The sequence below is a fragment of the Apostichopus japonicus genome, chromosome 20 (assembly GCF_037975245.1).
Source record: "Apostichopus japonicus isolate 1M-3 chromosome 20, ASM3797524v1, whole genome shotgun sequence".
NCBI classification, from domain to species: Eukaryota; Metazoa; Echinodermata; class Holothuroidea; order Aspidochirotida; family Stichopodidae; genus Apostichopus; species Apostichopus japonicus.
Genome location: NC_092580.1, coordinates 4,590,364 through 4,607,195, shown reverse-complemented (window position 1 = coordinate 4,607,195; position 16,832 = coordinate 4,590,364). Strand labels below are relative to the sequence as shown.

Genomic DNA, 16,832 nt, shown 5'->3' with positions numbered 1-16,832 from the left:
CAGAAATTGCCACAGCCACTGTGTACATTGGCGAAATGTTAACGCAAAAAGTGTAACTTCACGGAAGACTTCCACAGTTATAGCCTAATCTGATTTTTGGCTGAGCTTTCGCGACAATCAAATTGTTTAAAACCCACAGAGTATTAAAATCGAGATCGCCGAATACGATGAACCAACATATGGTGAGAAACTTGCAAGGACAAATGCAGATGTAGACAAGTCATATTTGCGTTGTCTCATCACATAATCATAATATATATAAGTACAATAAGGAGACCCCGTTTAATAATAATAATAATAATAATTATTATTATTATTATAATGCGCACACACCACTCAAAGAATGTTCATGGCGCAATTGACAATTAGAAATGATACAAATAAAACAAAATAATACAAAACAATGACAGGAGAAAAACTTAATGGTACAAGATTATATAAAAGCTTTTGTCATTAAGTGGGATTTGATGCTCTTCTTAAAGTTAGAGAGAGTAGATGCTTGTCTGATTTTTAAGGGACGTTGGTTCCATAAGCGAGGGGCAGAAACAATAAATGACCTACCCCCCCCCCCCCCAAGAATGTTTGGACTTAATTTCAGATAATAAAAATTGAGAGGTGGATCTTAGATTACGAGAGGGGACATAAATATGTAATAAGTCAGAAATATACATTGGAACATGTCCTTTTAGTGGTCTTCGGTGAAGACTCACGGACCTACGTTGACTCTAACAGGAATTTAAAAAAAATATGGGTTTGTTCATGTCGCCCTAAATAAATTTAACTGCTTAATTTTTTCGCTCGAAATTTCGAAAAACGGCAAATGATTTGGAAATCATTTTTTATACGTCAACAGTTTTATATTATGTTTTAAGCCATTAATCTGAAGATCACAGAAGCTTTAGGAAGGTTTGTACACATATGCCAAACCAGCCATTATTCCGATTAAATTCTTTCGTGGAGCCTGAAATGACTCCCACCCTACCCCCCCCCCCCAATTTCCAGTTTAAAAGCTCTAAACGTAATAATATCAGCTCATGCGGAAAGAAATCCGTTACAACCTAATAACGTGAGCGTATAAACAGATCAGTGAAATCATATTACGACCACCATATAGTTTTACTCGATACGGGATTTTACAGCACTATCATATTCAACACTACAGGATCATTAGTAATACGACAATATATTAGGGTCACGGAAAAGCCCTTAATAGGCCATAAATGACTATATGATCTATATAAATCAGGAGCGGGTAATTTAAAACACACCTTATTATAGGCCTATAATTACTAATATATAATGTGCTACAATATATACTGAGTTGTGACAATAGACATTCTCTCCAACTTCCAGCTACCACATGGCAGCACACTTACACGGGCGGAACGTTAGGGATGGGGATCATGGACGTCTGCAGGGAGAGGGCTGCAATGGGGCGGGGGGGGGGCTTCCCGACTATTGCAATTATGTTTGTACATTTTCGTCGTCAAAGTAGCCTATAGGTAAACTCCTCCTCGGAAATGAATATATTCTGTTGAGAATTTTTATGTTTGCGTTGATCTATATAGTGCATCTTGTAAGAGTCGTGTGAGGGATTTTCTATTTATTTTTTACAAATTCTTTCGACAATGCAGATGGTTTTTTTCCTTCTTTGGTAAAGTCAAAGACTAGGAAGCACATAGCTAGCATGGAGGAAACTATCGCATTCATTAAATATACATCTTTACCCATTAATAACGCTAATTGCAATGTAAAACTTTGCACCACGCATTTCCTTGTATTGCAATCATGCACAGTGACACTCTCATATAATCACTTCAGATATCCAATGAATATACACTTCCGTGAATTGCGTTGGACATGGTAACTCGTCTTTTCAAAACATTGATGAAAATGAACGTTATCAATGACCTAGATCATAATATGTAAAGTTGCTCAATGCAATGATGCTACGGAGAAATGTGTGTGATATAAGTGACACTATAGAAATAAATATTGAATATAATCTCACACTTTTGCAATACGAAATTAACAATAACTCCATAGTCTCCGTTAGACTTTACGAAATATGGAATACTTCTAGGAGTTATCCATCACACTGTGTGAACAATTTTGAAGATAAATGGCAGTCTGAAAGCCGTTTGCCCAGGTAAATAATTGCACGGATTATTTGAGCATTCGGCGTACATATTTTCTAATCTACCCCGAACGCAGGCATGCGGAAGGAAATATCCGTATCTATAAACTAAACGCAAGGCTGAATTGGAGCATCTCATGATCCCAGCATGTTAGTTCACAAATGAGAAACCGTTAAATAAAGTTAAAATATATGACATGGCAGGGATGTCGCGTATCATATTTGCTAACGATAGAAATGTACACACAATCGCTATATCGTCATTGGAAATTTGCAAACAAATATCGCTTACTATAGGACTTCCGGCTGCAGGCAAATTACTTCATCGATTATTCATTTGTGCTTCTAAAATATCAAATGAGGAACCTGCTAACAACCCTAAAAATAGCATGTAAAAGTGGCCACATGAGGCGTCTCACATTCCAAATAGTTTTGACTAATATAGGCCTATTAATAATTTACAGTCTTAAGATGCCTCAGAATGCAACATTTGACGGGTTCAAGACCCGACGGCTAATCCCCTTCCTTTATGAAATCCTGGATCCGCACTCGGAATGAGCGCATACATTTGTTTTGTCATTTTGAATGAACTTACGATTAGACTATGGGCCGAAGGTCGAAAAAGCCTCTACTTTTTAAGTTTCGTAGTCCATATTTGTGTATAAGTTAAAGCCTTTTTAAGTTGGGGGAAAGTGTTTCAAATAGGGGGGGTTCCATGTTTTCAGTATCAACAATTGTAAAATTTCCCTTAAAATACTGTAGCATGTAAAAGTGGCCACATGAGGCGTCTCACATTCCAAATAGTTCTGACTAATATAGGCCTATTAATAATGTAGGATTTCAGTCCACCATTAGGGGTCATGATGAGGGTCTTGTCAGACTTCTCGGGAAATATTAGTAGTTGTTTTTTTTTAGTTCCCCCCCCCCCCACCCCACCGGACCCCACGTCGGGTCGCGTACGTCAGTGGATTGTTACACTGCAGTTAACTACGCTGCTAGAATAGCCTTCTCCAACCCAAATTCTCTGCACAACGATGTCCGGTACAGACGAAGCATATATAATTTAGAATAGTTCCATACCAACACAATTCTCTACTGTCTGGTCGAAACCTACAGTGTGAATCAGAGATCGCTAACCACTAATCACACAGCTGTCATGCGAATGGTGACTATGTTTCGTAAACGACATAGGCCTAACCCTACCCTTAAAGTTCTTCTACTTCTAGACAGAATTAGTAATGCCACGGGGCATCGGGTAAAATCACAAAGAAAAGGAATCACCGAAACCAAAACAAATAGCAATGTCACCCTAAGAAAGTAAAATGATTTAGGCCTAGGCCTATTTACATCCTTGCCAATTCGTTGTCCTAAACTAGGCTATCTTACAGCATAATGGGCCTAGGCTAGGTCTGAAATGTTTCAAACTTTCTCCTTTTACTAGTTCTAACGGTGTTTGTATACGTTAAACTATAGCCACCACATATATAGGCTGCCAATCCTAAGTAAGGCTAGGCTAGCCTAAGCCTATAGGCCTTCTCCCTATAGGCTATATAATTGTCAATACTATCATTTGAATTCGCAAAACTAGACCATACATATTTACAACTATACATTTCACTCCTGCTTTTGTTGTGTAATTAGAACTGACCCTTCAATGTCGTAGACTGGAGTTACTTCTTAAATCACTCGATCCTGGACACATTTGTGAATTTTTGGTAACATTGACGGTGAATAACATCAGGAAAAGTTAGAGGTTTCGACGCAAATGTATCGTCGATGTCACCATAGTTAGGTCTAGGCCTCAACAATTTAGTTCTGGAAATGAACAGTTTGTTAGCGATTTCCCCACGTTCTGTGTCGTGGTTTTTCCAAAATCGACCACCTTCGATGAATTTTGACCATTAAGTTTCAGTAAATGATTGCAAACTATCACTTTCAATCGATACAAAGTGCATCACATTGCACACACATTTTCCCAAGTGTCACTAGTTGTAGAACACATGATGAACATAAATCTAGGCAAAAATCAAAAACTCCCTGGTTACGCACGACGTGCGTTTTGAATGTTTTGATTGGCTTATGTGACACCGTACATACGTAGCTCGGGTTGGTTTACTGCAATCTCGCAAACGGGAGACCAAAATCAGCACTAATTGGAACTAATGTTATATATAGTCGTTCATTGACCTTGAACCGAGGGGCCTACCGTGAAAATGTACGGAAAATTCATCCCTTCATATCTCAGCGAGACAATTCCACTGGAAAGAGAAATACTACTTCAAAGTCGTTAGATGTAGTCATCATAACAATCATATTAATAGAAATTTATGAAAAGCAGATTAAACACGTGATGAAAACTCATATTTGGACCGAAAACGATGTCACTGCGGATGCCGTCTAGTGACGTTTCCATTTTTTTTGTATAGTAGGTACTGAAGCTATTTCGTGGCTCCCATGCATTAGATTAAAGAGGGACATAGATCATCGCGTCTTTACGAGGATAGCTCCTGCATTACAATGTAAAAGAAGCGGTGAGTGTGGGGTTCAGGAAGAGCGGGGCAGGGAGGGGGTGGCACGGGGTAGTGGTAAATGACGATGTAACCATGGGGACCTGATAATTCGCTCTATATGAGATTTGAAAAAGTATATATAAGTTAATATCATTAATGCCTGCTCTTGCTGAAACCTTTTAACCCTAAGTTACGCCCATCGGAAGAGGCCGATAATACAATGCTTTAACAAAGAGAGTCGTCTAATTTATTGCAACTATTTATTGCAACTAGCCTATACTCAATTAAATTTTTCGCTTATAATTATACAGCCAGGGGATTACCACTGAGTCATAGATAATCACAAATCCGTCCAGTGGCGTAGGAAGGTACTTTCGAGTGGGGGGGGGGGGGGGGCTGAAGACTGATGGCCGGCCTGGGGGAGGGGTCTAAGGGGAGGGGTGTCCCCCTTTGGAAATTTTTTGCATTCCCAGGTGGCCTCAGATGCAATTTGGTGCAATGTAGCACACTTCAACACTCACTCCATTTTGTAAATAATTTTTGCATTTTCACCTGGCCTTAGATGCAATTTGGTGCTCCACATGAGATTTTTTTCTTATTTGGAAATGAAAAAGGGGTTTTCTGACTTGCGAAGCGGGGGGGGGGCGGAATGATACTTCCGCCCCCCATATTTTTTTACTGGGGGGCTCATCTGGACACGTAAAACTTTGATGGTCTCAAATGACTTTGTGTTACAAATTAATTTTGCCAAGGACAAACGGTGTTGGGTGTCATCAAATGACACCCTATTGTTTGGATAAATTATTAACAAGAGAATTGAGCAGGCAACAAAATTGCGCATCGCAAAAGCAATTCATGTGACACTTACCTTTGTACGGATTCTTCACGTCAAAAATCTATAAATACCAAACTTCTTGACATGGGACGGTCCATCGCCAACCAATTTCTAATACCGGAGCGTTTTCCGTGCATCATGTTATTGAGATATCACCGTTGCACAATTACACCAATTAAGTGTATTCATTTAAACAGTTCTTAAGCTAATATTCTGACATTTACATAAACAAGTTGAAATGAACTGTTTTTGTATTGCCTTTCTATTATAACACAAGGATATTAAAAATCAAGTCACTACAATGATTTACGTAAATTTGATGCAGATATCTGTGCATCCTTAGGGGCGGATTTGGCCTACCGGCTCGGGACCAGCTGTGGGCCGCAAATCGGCGCCGTATTTCAGTTGCTTTCCTGCCGCAGTGCTGCCGGTTTGTTCACGTACTGCTAGTAGCAAGTTATTCATCAGTCCTTGATCGTAAAGGGTCCAACAGAAACAAAGTCAAAGTCAAAAGAATCATTTCACCCATTGGCCCATCCAGTGTGAGTTTTATTCCTTCAGCGATATAATCCAATTCTCAGCTAAAGAACAGAAATCATGTTACGTCCGAGTCAGAGTTTGCATGGGCTATATGTCTACCACAATGTCATAGTGGTATATAGCTCGATAACATGTGTCGGAAACTTTAATCTACACGTGAACGCAGATAGTAGTGTCAACATCTCTCGATACCGTGAACTTTCACACCGTCATTAAGAAGATCAATGAGACTAACAACACGTAAAACATTTTAATCATCTCCTCATTAAGCGGCCGCACACGGCTAATCAAAAGATTTTCTTCAAGCTGCCAAGACTTGTTGTTATTTCATTGCACCTGTAGAGGAGATTCCTGGCATTCTATTTCTGACCTGTACACTATAGCTTCACAATACGTAAACCGAAAGCCGTTGCCTTCTCGTAAAACTTGTTTAGAATTGATCCGCTGACTTAACTAATTTATTTTGTTACTACTTATATAATTACTAATATATACCGTTTTCCTAAGTTTAATCTAATCTCACCTTGTATCTATATAGTGAAAGATGTTGTTAAACTTACTTCAGAGAATTTTAACCCGTGCTAACGCTATCTTGCGGGAAATTCCCTCTTGCAGTGAAATGTATATAGGGGGATTAAAAGAAGCTGACCATATTAACTTGAAGAATAACATGGCAATTCTTATCAAGTATGATTGTATATATAAGAAACATTCTAAAAGTGCTTGTCTATATAGGCAAATGCAAACTCTATATACTTGAAGTCAAGCATACGATCTTTTGATAAACAACACCTTCCTTTTCAACTTTCAACCAACCAACAACAACAAAAATAGGAAAAGAAGAAAAGGAGATGATTAACACAATTATGGTATTTTAACAACCATTCATTACACAAAACACTAAACACCAAACACCATTACAACCACCCGACCAATTTTATAAGAAAATAGCGGCTTGGGTAAAGGAATTATAGTAAACAACATGAAGTAACGAGATGCCCATTGCGCAATCGGGTAAAATGTATACTTCAAATCAGTTTAGATGTTGATCCATCATCTACTTTAAAATATAACATCTCCCCTCCATGTAAAGCAGAAGAGGAAGGAAAATAGAGGGTGCTTACCACCCCCCCCCCCACCCCCACTGTTACTAACAACCTGAAAGTGCCCATTCTTATAAGTTAGCAGTGCAGTGCCCCCTTTCCACTTTGCTTCTTCTTTTTGTTATCACAAAATGCCTTTTAATTTTAAAAAAAAAGTTCTTTCATTTAAAAAAGTTCACATACTGTAATCCGAGTGGTGCGGATCGCACTGAGGAGCTATGTTGCCCGAATGTTTTAAGGTAATGCTATGGTTTCGCACCTATATAGCTCTAATTAAAAATCACATATCCCAAGGCTCCTTGAAGTTTGTGCCCCGCCTCAGACACAGTCGTGTTCAGTCGAAACTGTCCTTCCTCTTCCTAATACCCTACTTCCTTTTCGTAAAAAAGAAAGGTATTTTTGTTCGTTTTGTTGGATACCTCCTTGACTACTTGTTACATTGCCCAAATAACAATTTGACCATAGTCTTCCTGAATAAAGGCTGGGCTGCGGCATACATAATGGGATTGAGTAAACTGTTACCCCATGTTATCCAAACAGATATGACCGGGAAAATTGGCGAAAAACAGTTCACCGTTTGTAGTATGGTATAGCAGTATGTCAGTGCTAGAACCACGCATGCGTAAGGAGTCCACGTGACCACCAATGCCACGACGAGAAAAGTCAGTGTTCGCTGAGCTTTAGCTGAATTTCGTTCATTTTTGACAATTTTGTGGTTTGCGGCGTCCTGCTTAGATTTGATATCATTCGCTGTCGAGTCATGGCTACTACCTGTGCTCAATACCCCGCATCTTTCTTTACCATTCTCCTTTTCATCAATCATTGATTGGAGTGACATCTCTCCTTGGCTTGTTTGAGGCTCACTCGACGAACCTGGTTTAGTTCCATGGCTATTAACAGTTGATGCTTCTGAGATGGTAATTATATCTATTCTTGACAATGATGCAGATTCTCTCTCCGGTTTGCTCTGTTTCTCGAAATTTCTTGACACTTGAACTCCTCCTGAAGTAAGTATCTTTCGATATACAGAGATATACAATACACCGATCATCGATACTGGTACCCAATACACTATAACGACTGCTCCAAAGGTTCCAAGGGCAAAGCGGAGATACACGGGAGAACAAGACACAGCTGTTTGTGAAAAGGGATCAAGGAGCGCCCATATCCCGGTAAATGGACCCCAAATGACAAACGACATCAACCATATTAGAGAATTGACTTTTAAAGCCATACCGCGACTGCGCACACTGCGATGTTTCAAAGGATGAGTCACCGCGTACCACCGATCGGCACAAATCACTAAAACCGAAAGAATAGAAACGTGAAATGACATGTGAGATATCGTCATCAAAATACTGCAAGAAACGTGACCGAAAGGCCACTGAAAGGCTAGGAGGAACTGGACCATGGATGGCGCCATGGCCGTAATTCCTACGAGTGTATCCGCGATCGCCATGTTGATGACAAAGTAGTTGCAAAAGATGTGAAGTCGCTTCTCTACAAGGAACGCCAAAATGGTCAAGATGTTGGCAAGTACTACAAATAAGATGAATGGGAGCATAATTAAAGCACCTCTAAGTTGGAGGTTAGATGTAGATGATGAATGAGAGGACGTGGTTGTGTCGCTCTCTGGTGAAGGGGAGAGGGTAAAATTGATGTTGATGATGTGATCCCTCGATAACTCCATGCCGACTGAACGATGTATGTGGAAAGATGTAAAAGAAACAAAACATATTAAAACATGCACTTGTAACGTTACCTTAACATCGAGGAACTGATATTGTAAAGTAAATTAAACGTTTTTTTCATCTCCGATTCCTAAATCCAAAGTATCATCAATGTTTCTTGTGATCGATAAATCGATTAATCGGACAAATTAGCGGTACATGTTATACATGTTGCATATATATGCCGGATTTGTATTTGAATAGCGAGAGATATTAAGTCACTACACAATGTAATCACAACCTGCTAACTTTCAAACAATCCACATAAATGAATTATGTAAGCCTATAGTTTATGGTTGTGGGTATTATGTAGACGGAGGAGGGGTGCAGATTCCCCCCCCCCCCAAGGTCTATATATGTTATCGAGTGGAAATCATTTTGAAATAAAGGTACTTTGTATTTGACGTTTGAACATATTTGATGAATAAACGCTAATTTCTTAATGTTGTTCCCTTGTCTCTCTCTCTCTCTTGTTGAAACAGAGGCGCATTTTTCAAGCGATGAATTAGTATTATTTTTTGTTCAATTTCACCTTTTAAAGTCTCATAGAAATGGTCGAAGCTTCCAAACTACAGCCTCTTTCTAAGACTACCTCAGTATATATTATGTCGGCCATTCACACTCGGCACTCCACCGGCTTTGAATACAAACAAGTCAGATTTAAAGTTGCATGACACGAAACAGGATGACAAACGGCCGTTTAATTGGGGGAAAAGGAAAATATGTCATCGCGTGATTTTACGTTTATATTCTAACTGTTAGTTAGTTTTACTAATGGAAACTAGCACCGTCCAACTTTGGTTCCATGACAACAAGAATATGGACGGCTTAGATCGTGTATATCTATAGCTATTTAAGAGGGCATTAGTGGTTTTACAAAAGATACGCGAGCCTAAAGTTTGCTTCTTTTGTTTTATCTTAACTGTTTTGAATCAAAAATTGAAACCAACATCGTGGTATAGGATTTTAAGTCATTATCCTCATTTTGTTGGCCGACGTTATGTATTTCGCTTCATAGATTTCTGAAATCGTTACGCGCACCTGCGCAATTTTTACATAGACTTTTAATATTTCATAGGCTAAGGCTTACCCTTTTCGGTTTCAGTTAAGATGTTTGCTCTGCGTGATTATGAATAGCTAAAAAATGATTATTTGTTTTCATGTGTAAAATGAAGTGGAAAGTACGACTATTGATGATTTTAAGATATAAACTCATTTTATGAGTCCAGAGGCGTCGAGAACCAGATCGGACAAATAGACAATAATGTTAGCAGGCTCTCCTGTGTTGCTCTCTGCCTGTTTCAACCAAGAACACAATATGTTTTATCACACATGCTCCCTAGCCCCTCCAAATTATCCCGGGACCATATTGACCCCGGACTCTGGCCGCTTCCCTTCCCCTTCCGTCAGGCCTGCATGTTTTTAATGTACTTTTGGCAAAACTTCAACATTTTCATTGCATTCTTTCTTATATTCCGAATCACAAAACAATGAAAAGGAACATTTGATAAGGTCTTTCACAGAACTCTGGAATATTAGATTACGTTATGTAATAATATCAAACCAAAGCTAAGCATGGTTTGCATTAGACGACTTATTAATGTAATGAGGCACAAAATATACATTTGTCTATTTGTATAGTGGATATAGGAAATATATTTTATATAATAAGATTTCATATTTTCATGTTAATTGGCGGCTATATGTGCCTTATATGTAGGCAAGTACCGAAACATAGATGCTTTCAAGTCGGCGTGCTATTTAAACGTGGCTGAAATATCGAAAAATGTATAGTTACCAACCTTATAAGCTTAATCAGGGACCAAGTTTTCCTTTTTACACGTTGAATTTTAAATATTTACATTTATCTCAGGCGTGTATATATAACTTTGTATATATGGTGATTCAAAAGATATTTCTGAAACATGTCTAGATTACTTTTCTTATGATTTTATAGAACAACAACAACAACACTTCACATAGATTATCGTTAAGAATTAATATGTATATGTCAACACACTTTTAGTCATAGTTGGTGAGCTTTTATCGTAGAATAAATTGGTACACGGTACTGACTCTATACTCCGAATCATATATACTTTCAACTAATCTCTTGTAACATATATCACAAAATAACTGATATAGGCCTATATGTGAATGAATGTTACTTTGTTTAAAAAAAAACATCCCTTTCCAATTACTCTATAATGTCTGATTGACTCCTAAATACCCGGTCAGCAAACCAGTGTAATATTTAACTCACAGGCGGATTCCCTGACTCACATCAGTTTAATGTGCAGGCTTGATGCGGAGGTATAACATTATTTTCGGCCTTCCGAACCCAAAGAATAATGCTTATCAGCATGCTTGATATTGCAATATAAAGCAGTATTAACCAATGAATTCTAGTTTGACCAAGATATATCTGAACTGAAAAGATTTCGAATCACAGCTGAAATGATCAATAGGCCTAGAGAACGTGAAATATCTGGATTGAAATCTTAGCTGAATGAAACCTTATTTTTATGTGTCTTAATCAGATACTTATCCGTCTTTTTAATGATTAAATTGATATATTTAAGGGCGATTACCTTACTATTGTTATAGTATTAATCTCCCCCATGCCGATCAGCCAAGAGTTAAAATACTTTATTAATATATATATAATCACATACATACCTCCTTTAAACCACGTACTGGTCGGGGAACCTGAGAATGACACGATCAGCTATAAACGAAGGCTGGTAATATATTGAATATATCAAACAAAAATCACTGAGTATATACGAATCAAGCCAAACCGTCGGCATATTTATATATTTCACTATAAATTAGTTATTTCAAATCGATCAACTCAGGGCCTCTTCACGGTAGATTAGAATATGTTTATTCATGAGCATTGAATTACGTATACATTATGCACATTCAAGTGTTAAACCTGATCATATGTTTATATATAGTATCTATTTCCTTTCCAAGGGACTCGTGGTACTTACTTGACGGTTACAGTCTCGATGTAAGGAGTCTTGGTTCGAGACTGGGTCAAATTGTAACTTGGTTTTCGTGCTCAGCCTAGGATATATATTGGCCGAATTTTCTTCAAAAAGTGTCCCATCTCAGTATATAGTCCTTAAACTCGAGAATCGTTTGGTTTGTAAACTTTTCGACTGTCTAACCTTGTCTTCCTCCTACTTCAGAAATGGATGGCGGTATGTGTAATCATGTTTCATGTCATCAAGTAAGGCCCAGGCAAGTTAGACTTCCTCAACATCTTCACTTTTTACGTATAATTTTGTATGTATGTATGTATTTTAGATCCTCCTGCAAGCAGGAACTCGCGAAGAAGCCTCATAGGCTTATCAAAGCCGCAAGCTGACCGAAATCAGTCTCTTACAGTCATATTTAACGTCCATGATTATATGAATTGTCAATTGTCAACAACTCTGTAACTGGACGACATATACATTAATCTGGGAGTGACTCCAACCGGGGGACCTTGAAAGGCATCGGCGTTAACCACTGAGCTAACACTCCATTTTCTCTTTGAGTCCTTCCCTGAAGTGTGGTTGCTGGACCTCGGATAATGGATTAGTAAATAACTTTATCACAATACAACATTTTGTATGTCCGTTTATTTGTCTCCTGTATAAATTATATAAGTTATACAACAACAAAGCATTTCCAGCTCATTTGCATGCATGATGAAATCATTCTCTCTACATTGCTTTGGTCAGATATATCCACAAATGGCGTGATGGTACATCATTTATGTAGAAGCTTAAGTAACCGTCAAAAGACGAGAGGTGTCGTGCGAATTAGCAAATCATCTCGACTATGTTCATATCTGATCAAATAAGGACGTTACAGTATCTATTAACACTTTCAATGACTGTATACATTGAAATTAAATCGTAATTAGTAACGCTTAACTGGCTACTTTGCTCGAAAAATTAGCTAATTTACCTTGAAGAGAAGAGCGGTGAAGTATCTCGCAGTCTCCGCACACAATGGCGTGACTTGAATACTAATGGTTGTATAAATTGAATAATATAATGCGAACGTCACGAATTTACAGTAACGATATATGGAAACATGACTTTTCGGAGTAAGTATACCATCAGCCAACGGCAATTTATCACCTCAATTTGACCTGGAAAAGCGAAGTAAACCTCCATTTATATGCGTTGCATGTGCATGCCGTAAATCGTTTGCTCAATCATGTAAGGCTATTTGGCGACCAAGTCTTATCTCGTTAACATTTATCATGTATGTGTTAGGGCATGCAGCTGCTTTTGAAGGGCATATATCTTGCAGAGTTCAAATTGGTAACTTTAGAGAACATTTCTCATATTTTCATATTTTACTCCTATTTCTAAGACGTACCGTATATTTTGATATCTAAGTGGTTTTAGTTTCATTTGAATATCAGCTTGAACCAGGGGCAGGCGCGGCGGAACGGAAAAATTATTGGGGGGGCTAATGTGTGGAGACTATCTAAGCGGAGCGCCACCATCAGTTGGCGCGGAGCGTACAAGAAAATTTTGGGTTATTTCAAACCCCCAGATGGCCGGAAACGGCACTTCCCGTGTGTTTTATGCTGCGAATACCTAGCCCTAAAATATGGGTCTCAAGTCTGCAATTTCTCAGATTGCACGTAAAAGTCTGTAAAAACACTGTAATTTGTATATTCGATGGTGTTTTAAGAGAGTAGCTATTATACTCGTAGTGTACTCGCAAAGACGTTTTTGAGTGTAGTAAGGGCAGTGGCAGAGCTAGGGGTATTGGTCGGGGGGGGCAAGAATGGTCTGTAGGGGCGCTTTCGACACTATCTAAGCGGAGCGCCACCACAGGTTGGCGCGGAGCGTAGAGAAAAATTTTGAGTAAAGATACTCCCTAGATTGCAGGAAATGACCCTTTCCGGGCCTTGCTAATTTGCAGATAAACGGAGAATAAATAGGTGTCGTCGCCATTTTGTCGGAAAATTACACCAACAGAATATGACAAATGTCAATAGGTATATGAGAGCGCAATAAAATAGTCAATAATAGCGAATAAGTAAAAAGTATAGTGAAAAGCTGAAAAGGTCGCCAGCAGTCCATTTGAGTCTGTCGGGGGGGGGGGGGGCATCCGCCCCTGACTGTATATATGGACGCTCCGCCACTAAGTAAGGGGATGTTGGAGAACTGGCTGAAATGAGGCAAGTCATTGGCCTAAGACGAAGTTGTGTTACGCTTACTGGTACTCACACTCACTGCTTCCACTTTTCACGGGGCGTGAAGACGCGGTTGCGGTGACAATGTGGTCTATAGCCAGGGGACGGGCCGAGGGTCCCCCAGCAATTACTAAAATTATTACACCTATATAGTATACGTGTGCATCGGACAGATCGACAAGTATGCATTGAAAAATGGGCAGATGCACGTTTCGGAGCCTTGGTAAATATTGGGGGGGCTTATCATGCATTTGCCCCCTCAACTTTTTCATTGGGGGGGCTGAGCCCCCCCAAGCCCCCCCGGTTCCGCCGCCACTGACCAGGGGCGGACTGGGTCTTAAAACCGGCCCGGGCATTTTTCACCTAGACCGGTCCATTATTCATTGATATGTTACCGTACTAACATAGTTATCGCCGTCCTGGGGTGGGGGAGGGGTCTAAGATTTGAGTTTTTTTTTTGAAGTTTAGGAATGCCTAGATGCAAAACTGGTTCGATATTTCTCTATTTTGTAGGTTACAGTAATCCTTTAAAAAAGACCCAAAGATAATTTTCCAGAAGCAACACTTGATGAAACTGAGTTAAAAACGTAAACGAAAATATATGTTTTAGACTAGATTCTATTTAGTTTTTCAAGCATTTTGTGACAACATGGCTTGAAAAAAATGAAGAAGAAAAACATAAATAAAATCCACTACTATATGTCCAATAACACGAGCACATGTCATGTCTACGAGAGTATAGGAGCATAGGCATTTCGCTGCTTCTGGCAGCCAAACCATCAATGATATTTTTAGTGTCAAGTTTGGCAAAGATCCCTTTTTTTTCTACAGACATCAACATAATTCGCCTCAAGCTTGTCGTCGACGACTAACATTCGTCTAATTTTGATAACCAAACACCCTACTGTATGTGGGTCATTTTTATTTATACATAATCTCTCAGAAATTATAATAGCTACTGAGCGATATCCAAATTATCTAATAAGATTTTACCTTATTTTACTTCGTTTTCTGTAGTTCGAGGTGCAGATTAATAAAATCTGTATTCTCTAACAATGCTATGTATATGTCAGAATGCATTGGTCATCGTACTTGTATCTTGTCGTTAAATTATTAGCACGGACGGGTTGCCAATAGCACGTTCTTTTGTAACGAACTAACAGACTAACTAACATGGTGATTTCATGAGCTGATTCCCAGTTACAAATATATTTTTACACAGCCCGTCTGCATTTTATTAACTATAACCTACTGTTAAAATTGGCTGTAATTTTTATCTGGCTCCCCAGCCCACCGGCCCACCGGGCATTGCCCAAATGCCCGTGTGGCCAGTCCGCCACTGGCTTGAACCTATGTAAGTGAAAAAGAGATATATTTTCAATATATTTTTTATTCGAGGTATACGAAAATCGGTGCTAATATTTTACATGAAGTTGTATATATGTGACGTCATACTTTTGCCTGGTCCGGTCCTGGATTCCGTTCGGCGCACACTCCCTTGCATCTTACGCGTTAATATCGACCAAATTAAAAAACGTGATGGACAAAGAGATTAGATAAGACAGTGGCTTGGATAATTAAATTATGTTACCGTTAAGAGATAAAGGTATGTGATTTTAATCTTTCTAATACATAACAAGATGAGTGATTTATGGGATATTAAAGTAGGGATAGGCTTACAAATCTTTAGCCAGCTAGTACAACTTGTATACGATACGTTGCGTAGGCTAGTCAGGGCTAGGCCTTAAGTAGCTCATGAACTAGTGGGAACTTTTCGCAAACCTTCACACTAGAGTCCATGGTGGATGTACAATAAAACGATGCACAATTAGGCTAGGCCTAAGGTATATATGTGAATTACATCACACTGGCCTAATTCGAGTTAACGTCTATGGGTGGGCAGCACGGGCTGAAGTCACTTTTCAGTAGTCACCAGATTTTTGCCGGTGAGCACACACCAATCTACAGTATATTTCTGTTTCTGTTAAGTATAGTCAGTATTGCGAAGTTCGGAACACTGCGAAGTTCGGACACCCCTAAGAATTGCACGAATTCACCCTGATAACCTACAGCAAGAGCCAATTTCACAAAAAACTACGAAGCTACAGTTATTTTCCCTCTAAAATAAGCTGTGTGCTAGCAAGCAAGTACTTACATATTTGTCTCTAAAAGGAAGTTATAGTTTTGGGGTGTTTAAATCTTAGGTGTCCGAACTTCGAAGTGTCCATGCTACTAGTACTTGTTAAAACCCCTCTCGGGTATTACAACGAGGATATTGTTACACAGGGCAGCAGTGCTAGTAACACTAACAAACAATGCGTGGGCAATTTAGTATTAAACACCTCAAGAATAGGGATCTCCTTATCGGCCAAGGATTGCATATTCCAGTCTTTTGTAGTCCTAGGACTGGGTAGAAATTATACTGAAAAGCACGATGATTATGTGGAATTTGATTATAGGGGCAACGTTTTCCTGGTTTCCAGAAGGGATTAGTCTCGTTTGGGACTGCAACTAGGCCATTAATAATTTGATAAAAAGCATGAGTCTGGCCCTTTTCCTTCTTTCAATTTTTAGCTCATACTAGCATGCTGGTGTGAGCTATTGTTACAGTGCGGCGTCTATCACTCTATCATTCTATCACTCTATCACTCTATCCGTCAACAATTGGTAAAACCGCTCCCAATCGCACAGTGTTTGATGGAATTTCATGAAACTTGGACACAAGGACTATTGGGTATAGGGCCATCAGAGATGGTCCGAAATTT

At 39.0% G+C, this 16,832-nt stretch overlaps 2 protein-coding genes across 3 annotated transcripts in view; both read right to left on the bottom strand.

Moving 5' to 3' along the window:
- LOC139962030 (muscarinic acetylcholine receptor M3-like) overlaps nucleotides 1-5,696 on the bottom strand; it is a 32,541-nt gene extending 26,845 nt beyond the window's left edge. The window contains exon 1 of one of the 2 annotated variants that reach the window (XM_071961856.1): nucleotides 5,516-5,696. The gene's annotated coding sequence lies outside the window, so the exon portion shown is untranslated. Of the gene's footprint in view, nucleotides 1-3,785; nucleotides 4,140-5,515 lie in introns of those variants that run through there. The other variant, XM_071961855.1, reaches the window with a different exon arrangement.
- A 1,568-nt stretch (nucleotides 5,697-7,264) lies between these two features.
- On the bottom strand, nucleotides 7,265-11,641 carry LOC139962219 (muscarinic acetylcholine receptor M1-like). Its single transcript, XM_071962219.1, has 2 exons — nucleotides 11,535-11,641; nucleotides 7,265-8,820 (listed from the first exon to the last, which is right to left on the bottom strand). The coding sequence occupies exon 2, from the start codon at nucleotides 8,813-8,815 to the stop codon at nucleotides 7,553-7,555; it is 1,263 nt and encodes a 420-aa protein (XP_071818320.1). The 5' UTR covers nucleotides 8,816-8,820; nucleotides 11,535-11,641; the 3' UTR covers nucleotides 7,265-7,552.
- Nucleotides 11,642-16,832: the final 5,191 nt, after the last annotated feature.

What these genes read in the sequence shown, in the direction of transcription:
- LOC139962219 (XM_071962219.1), bottom strand. Translation starts at nt 8,815, where the DNA reads ATGGAGTTATCGAGGGATCACATCATCAACATCAATTTTACCCTCTCC.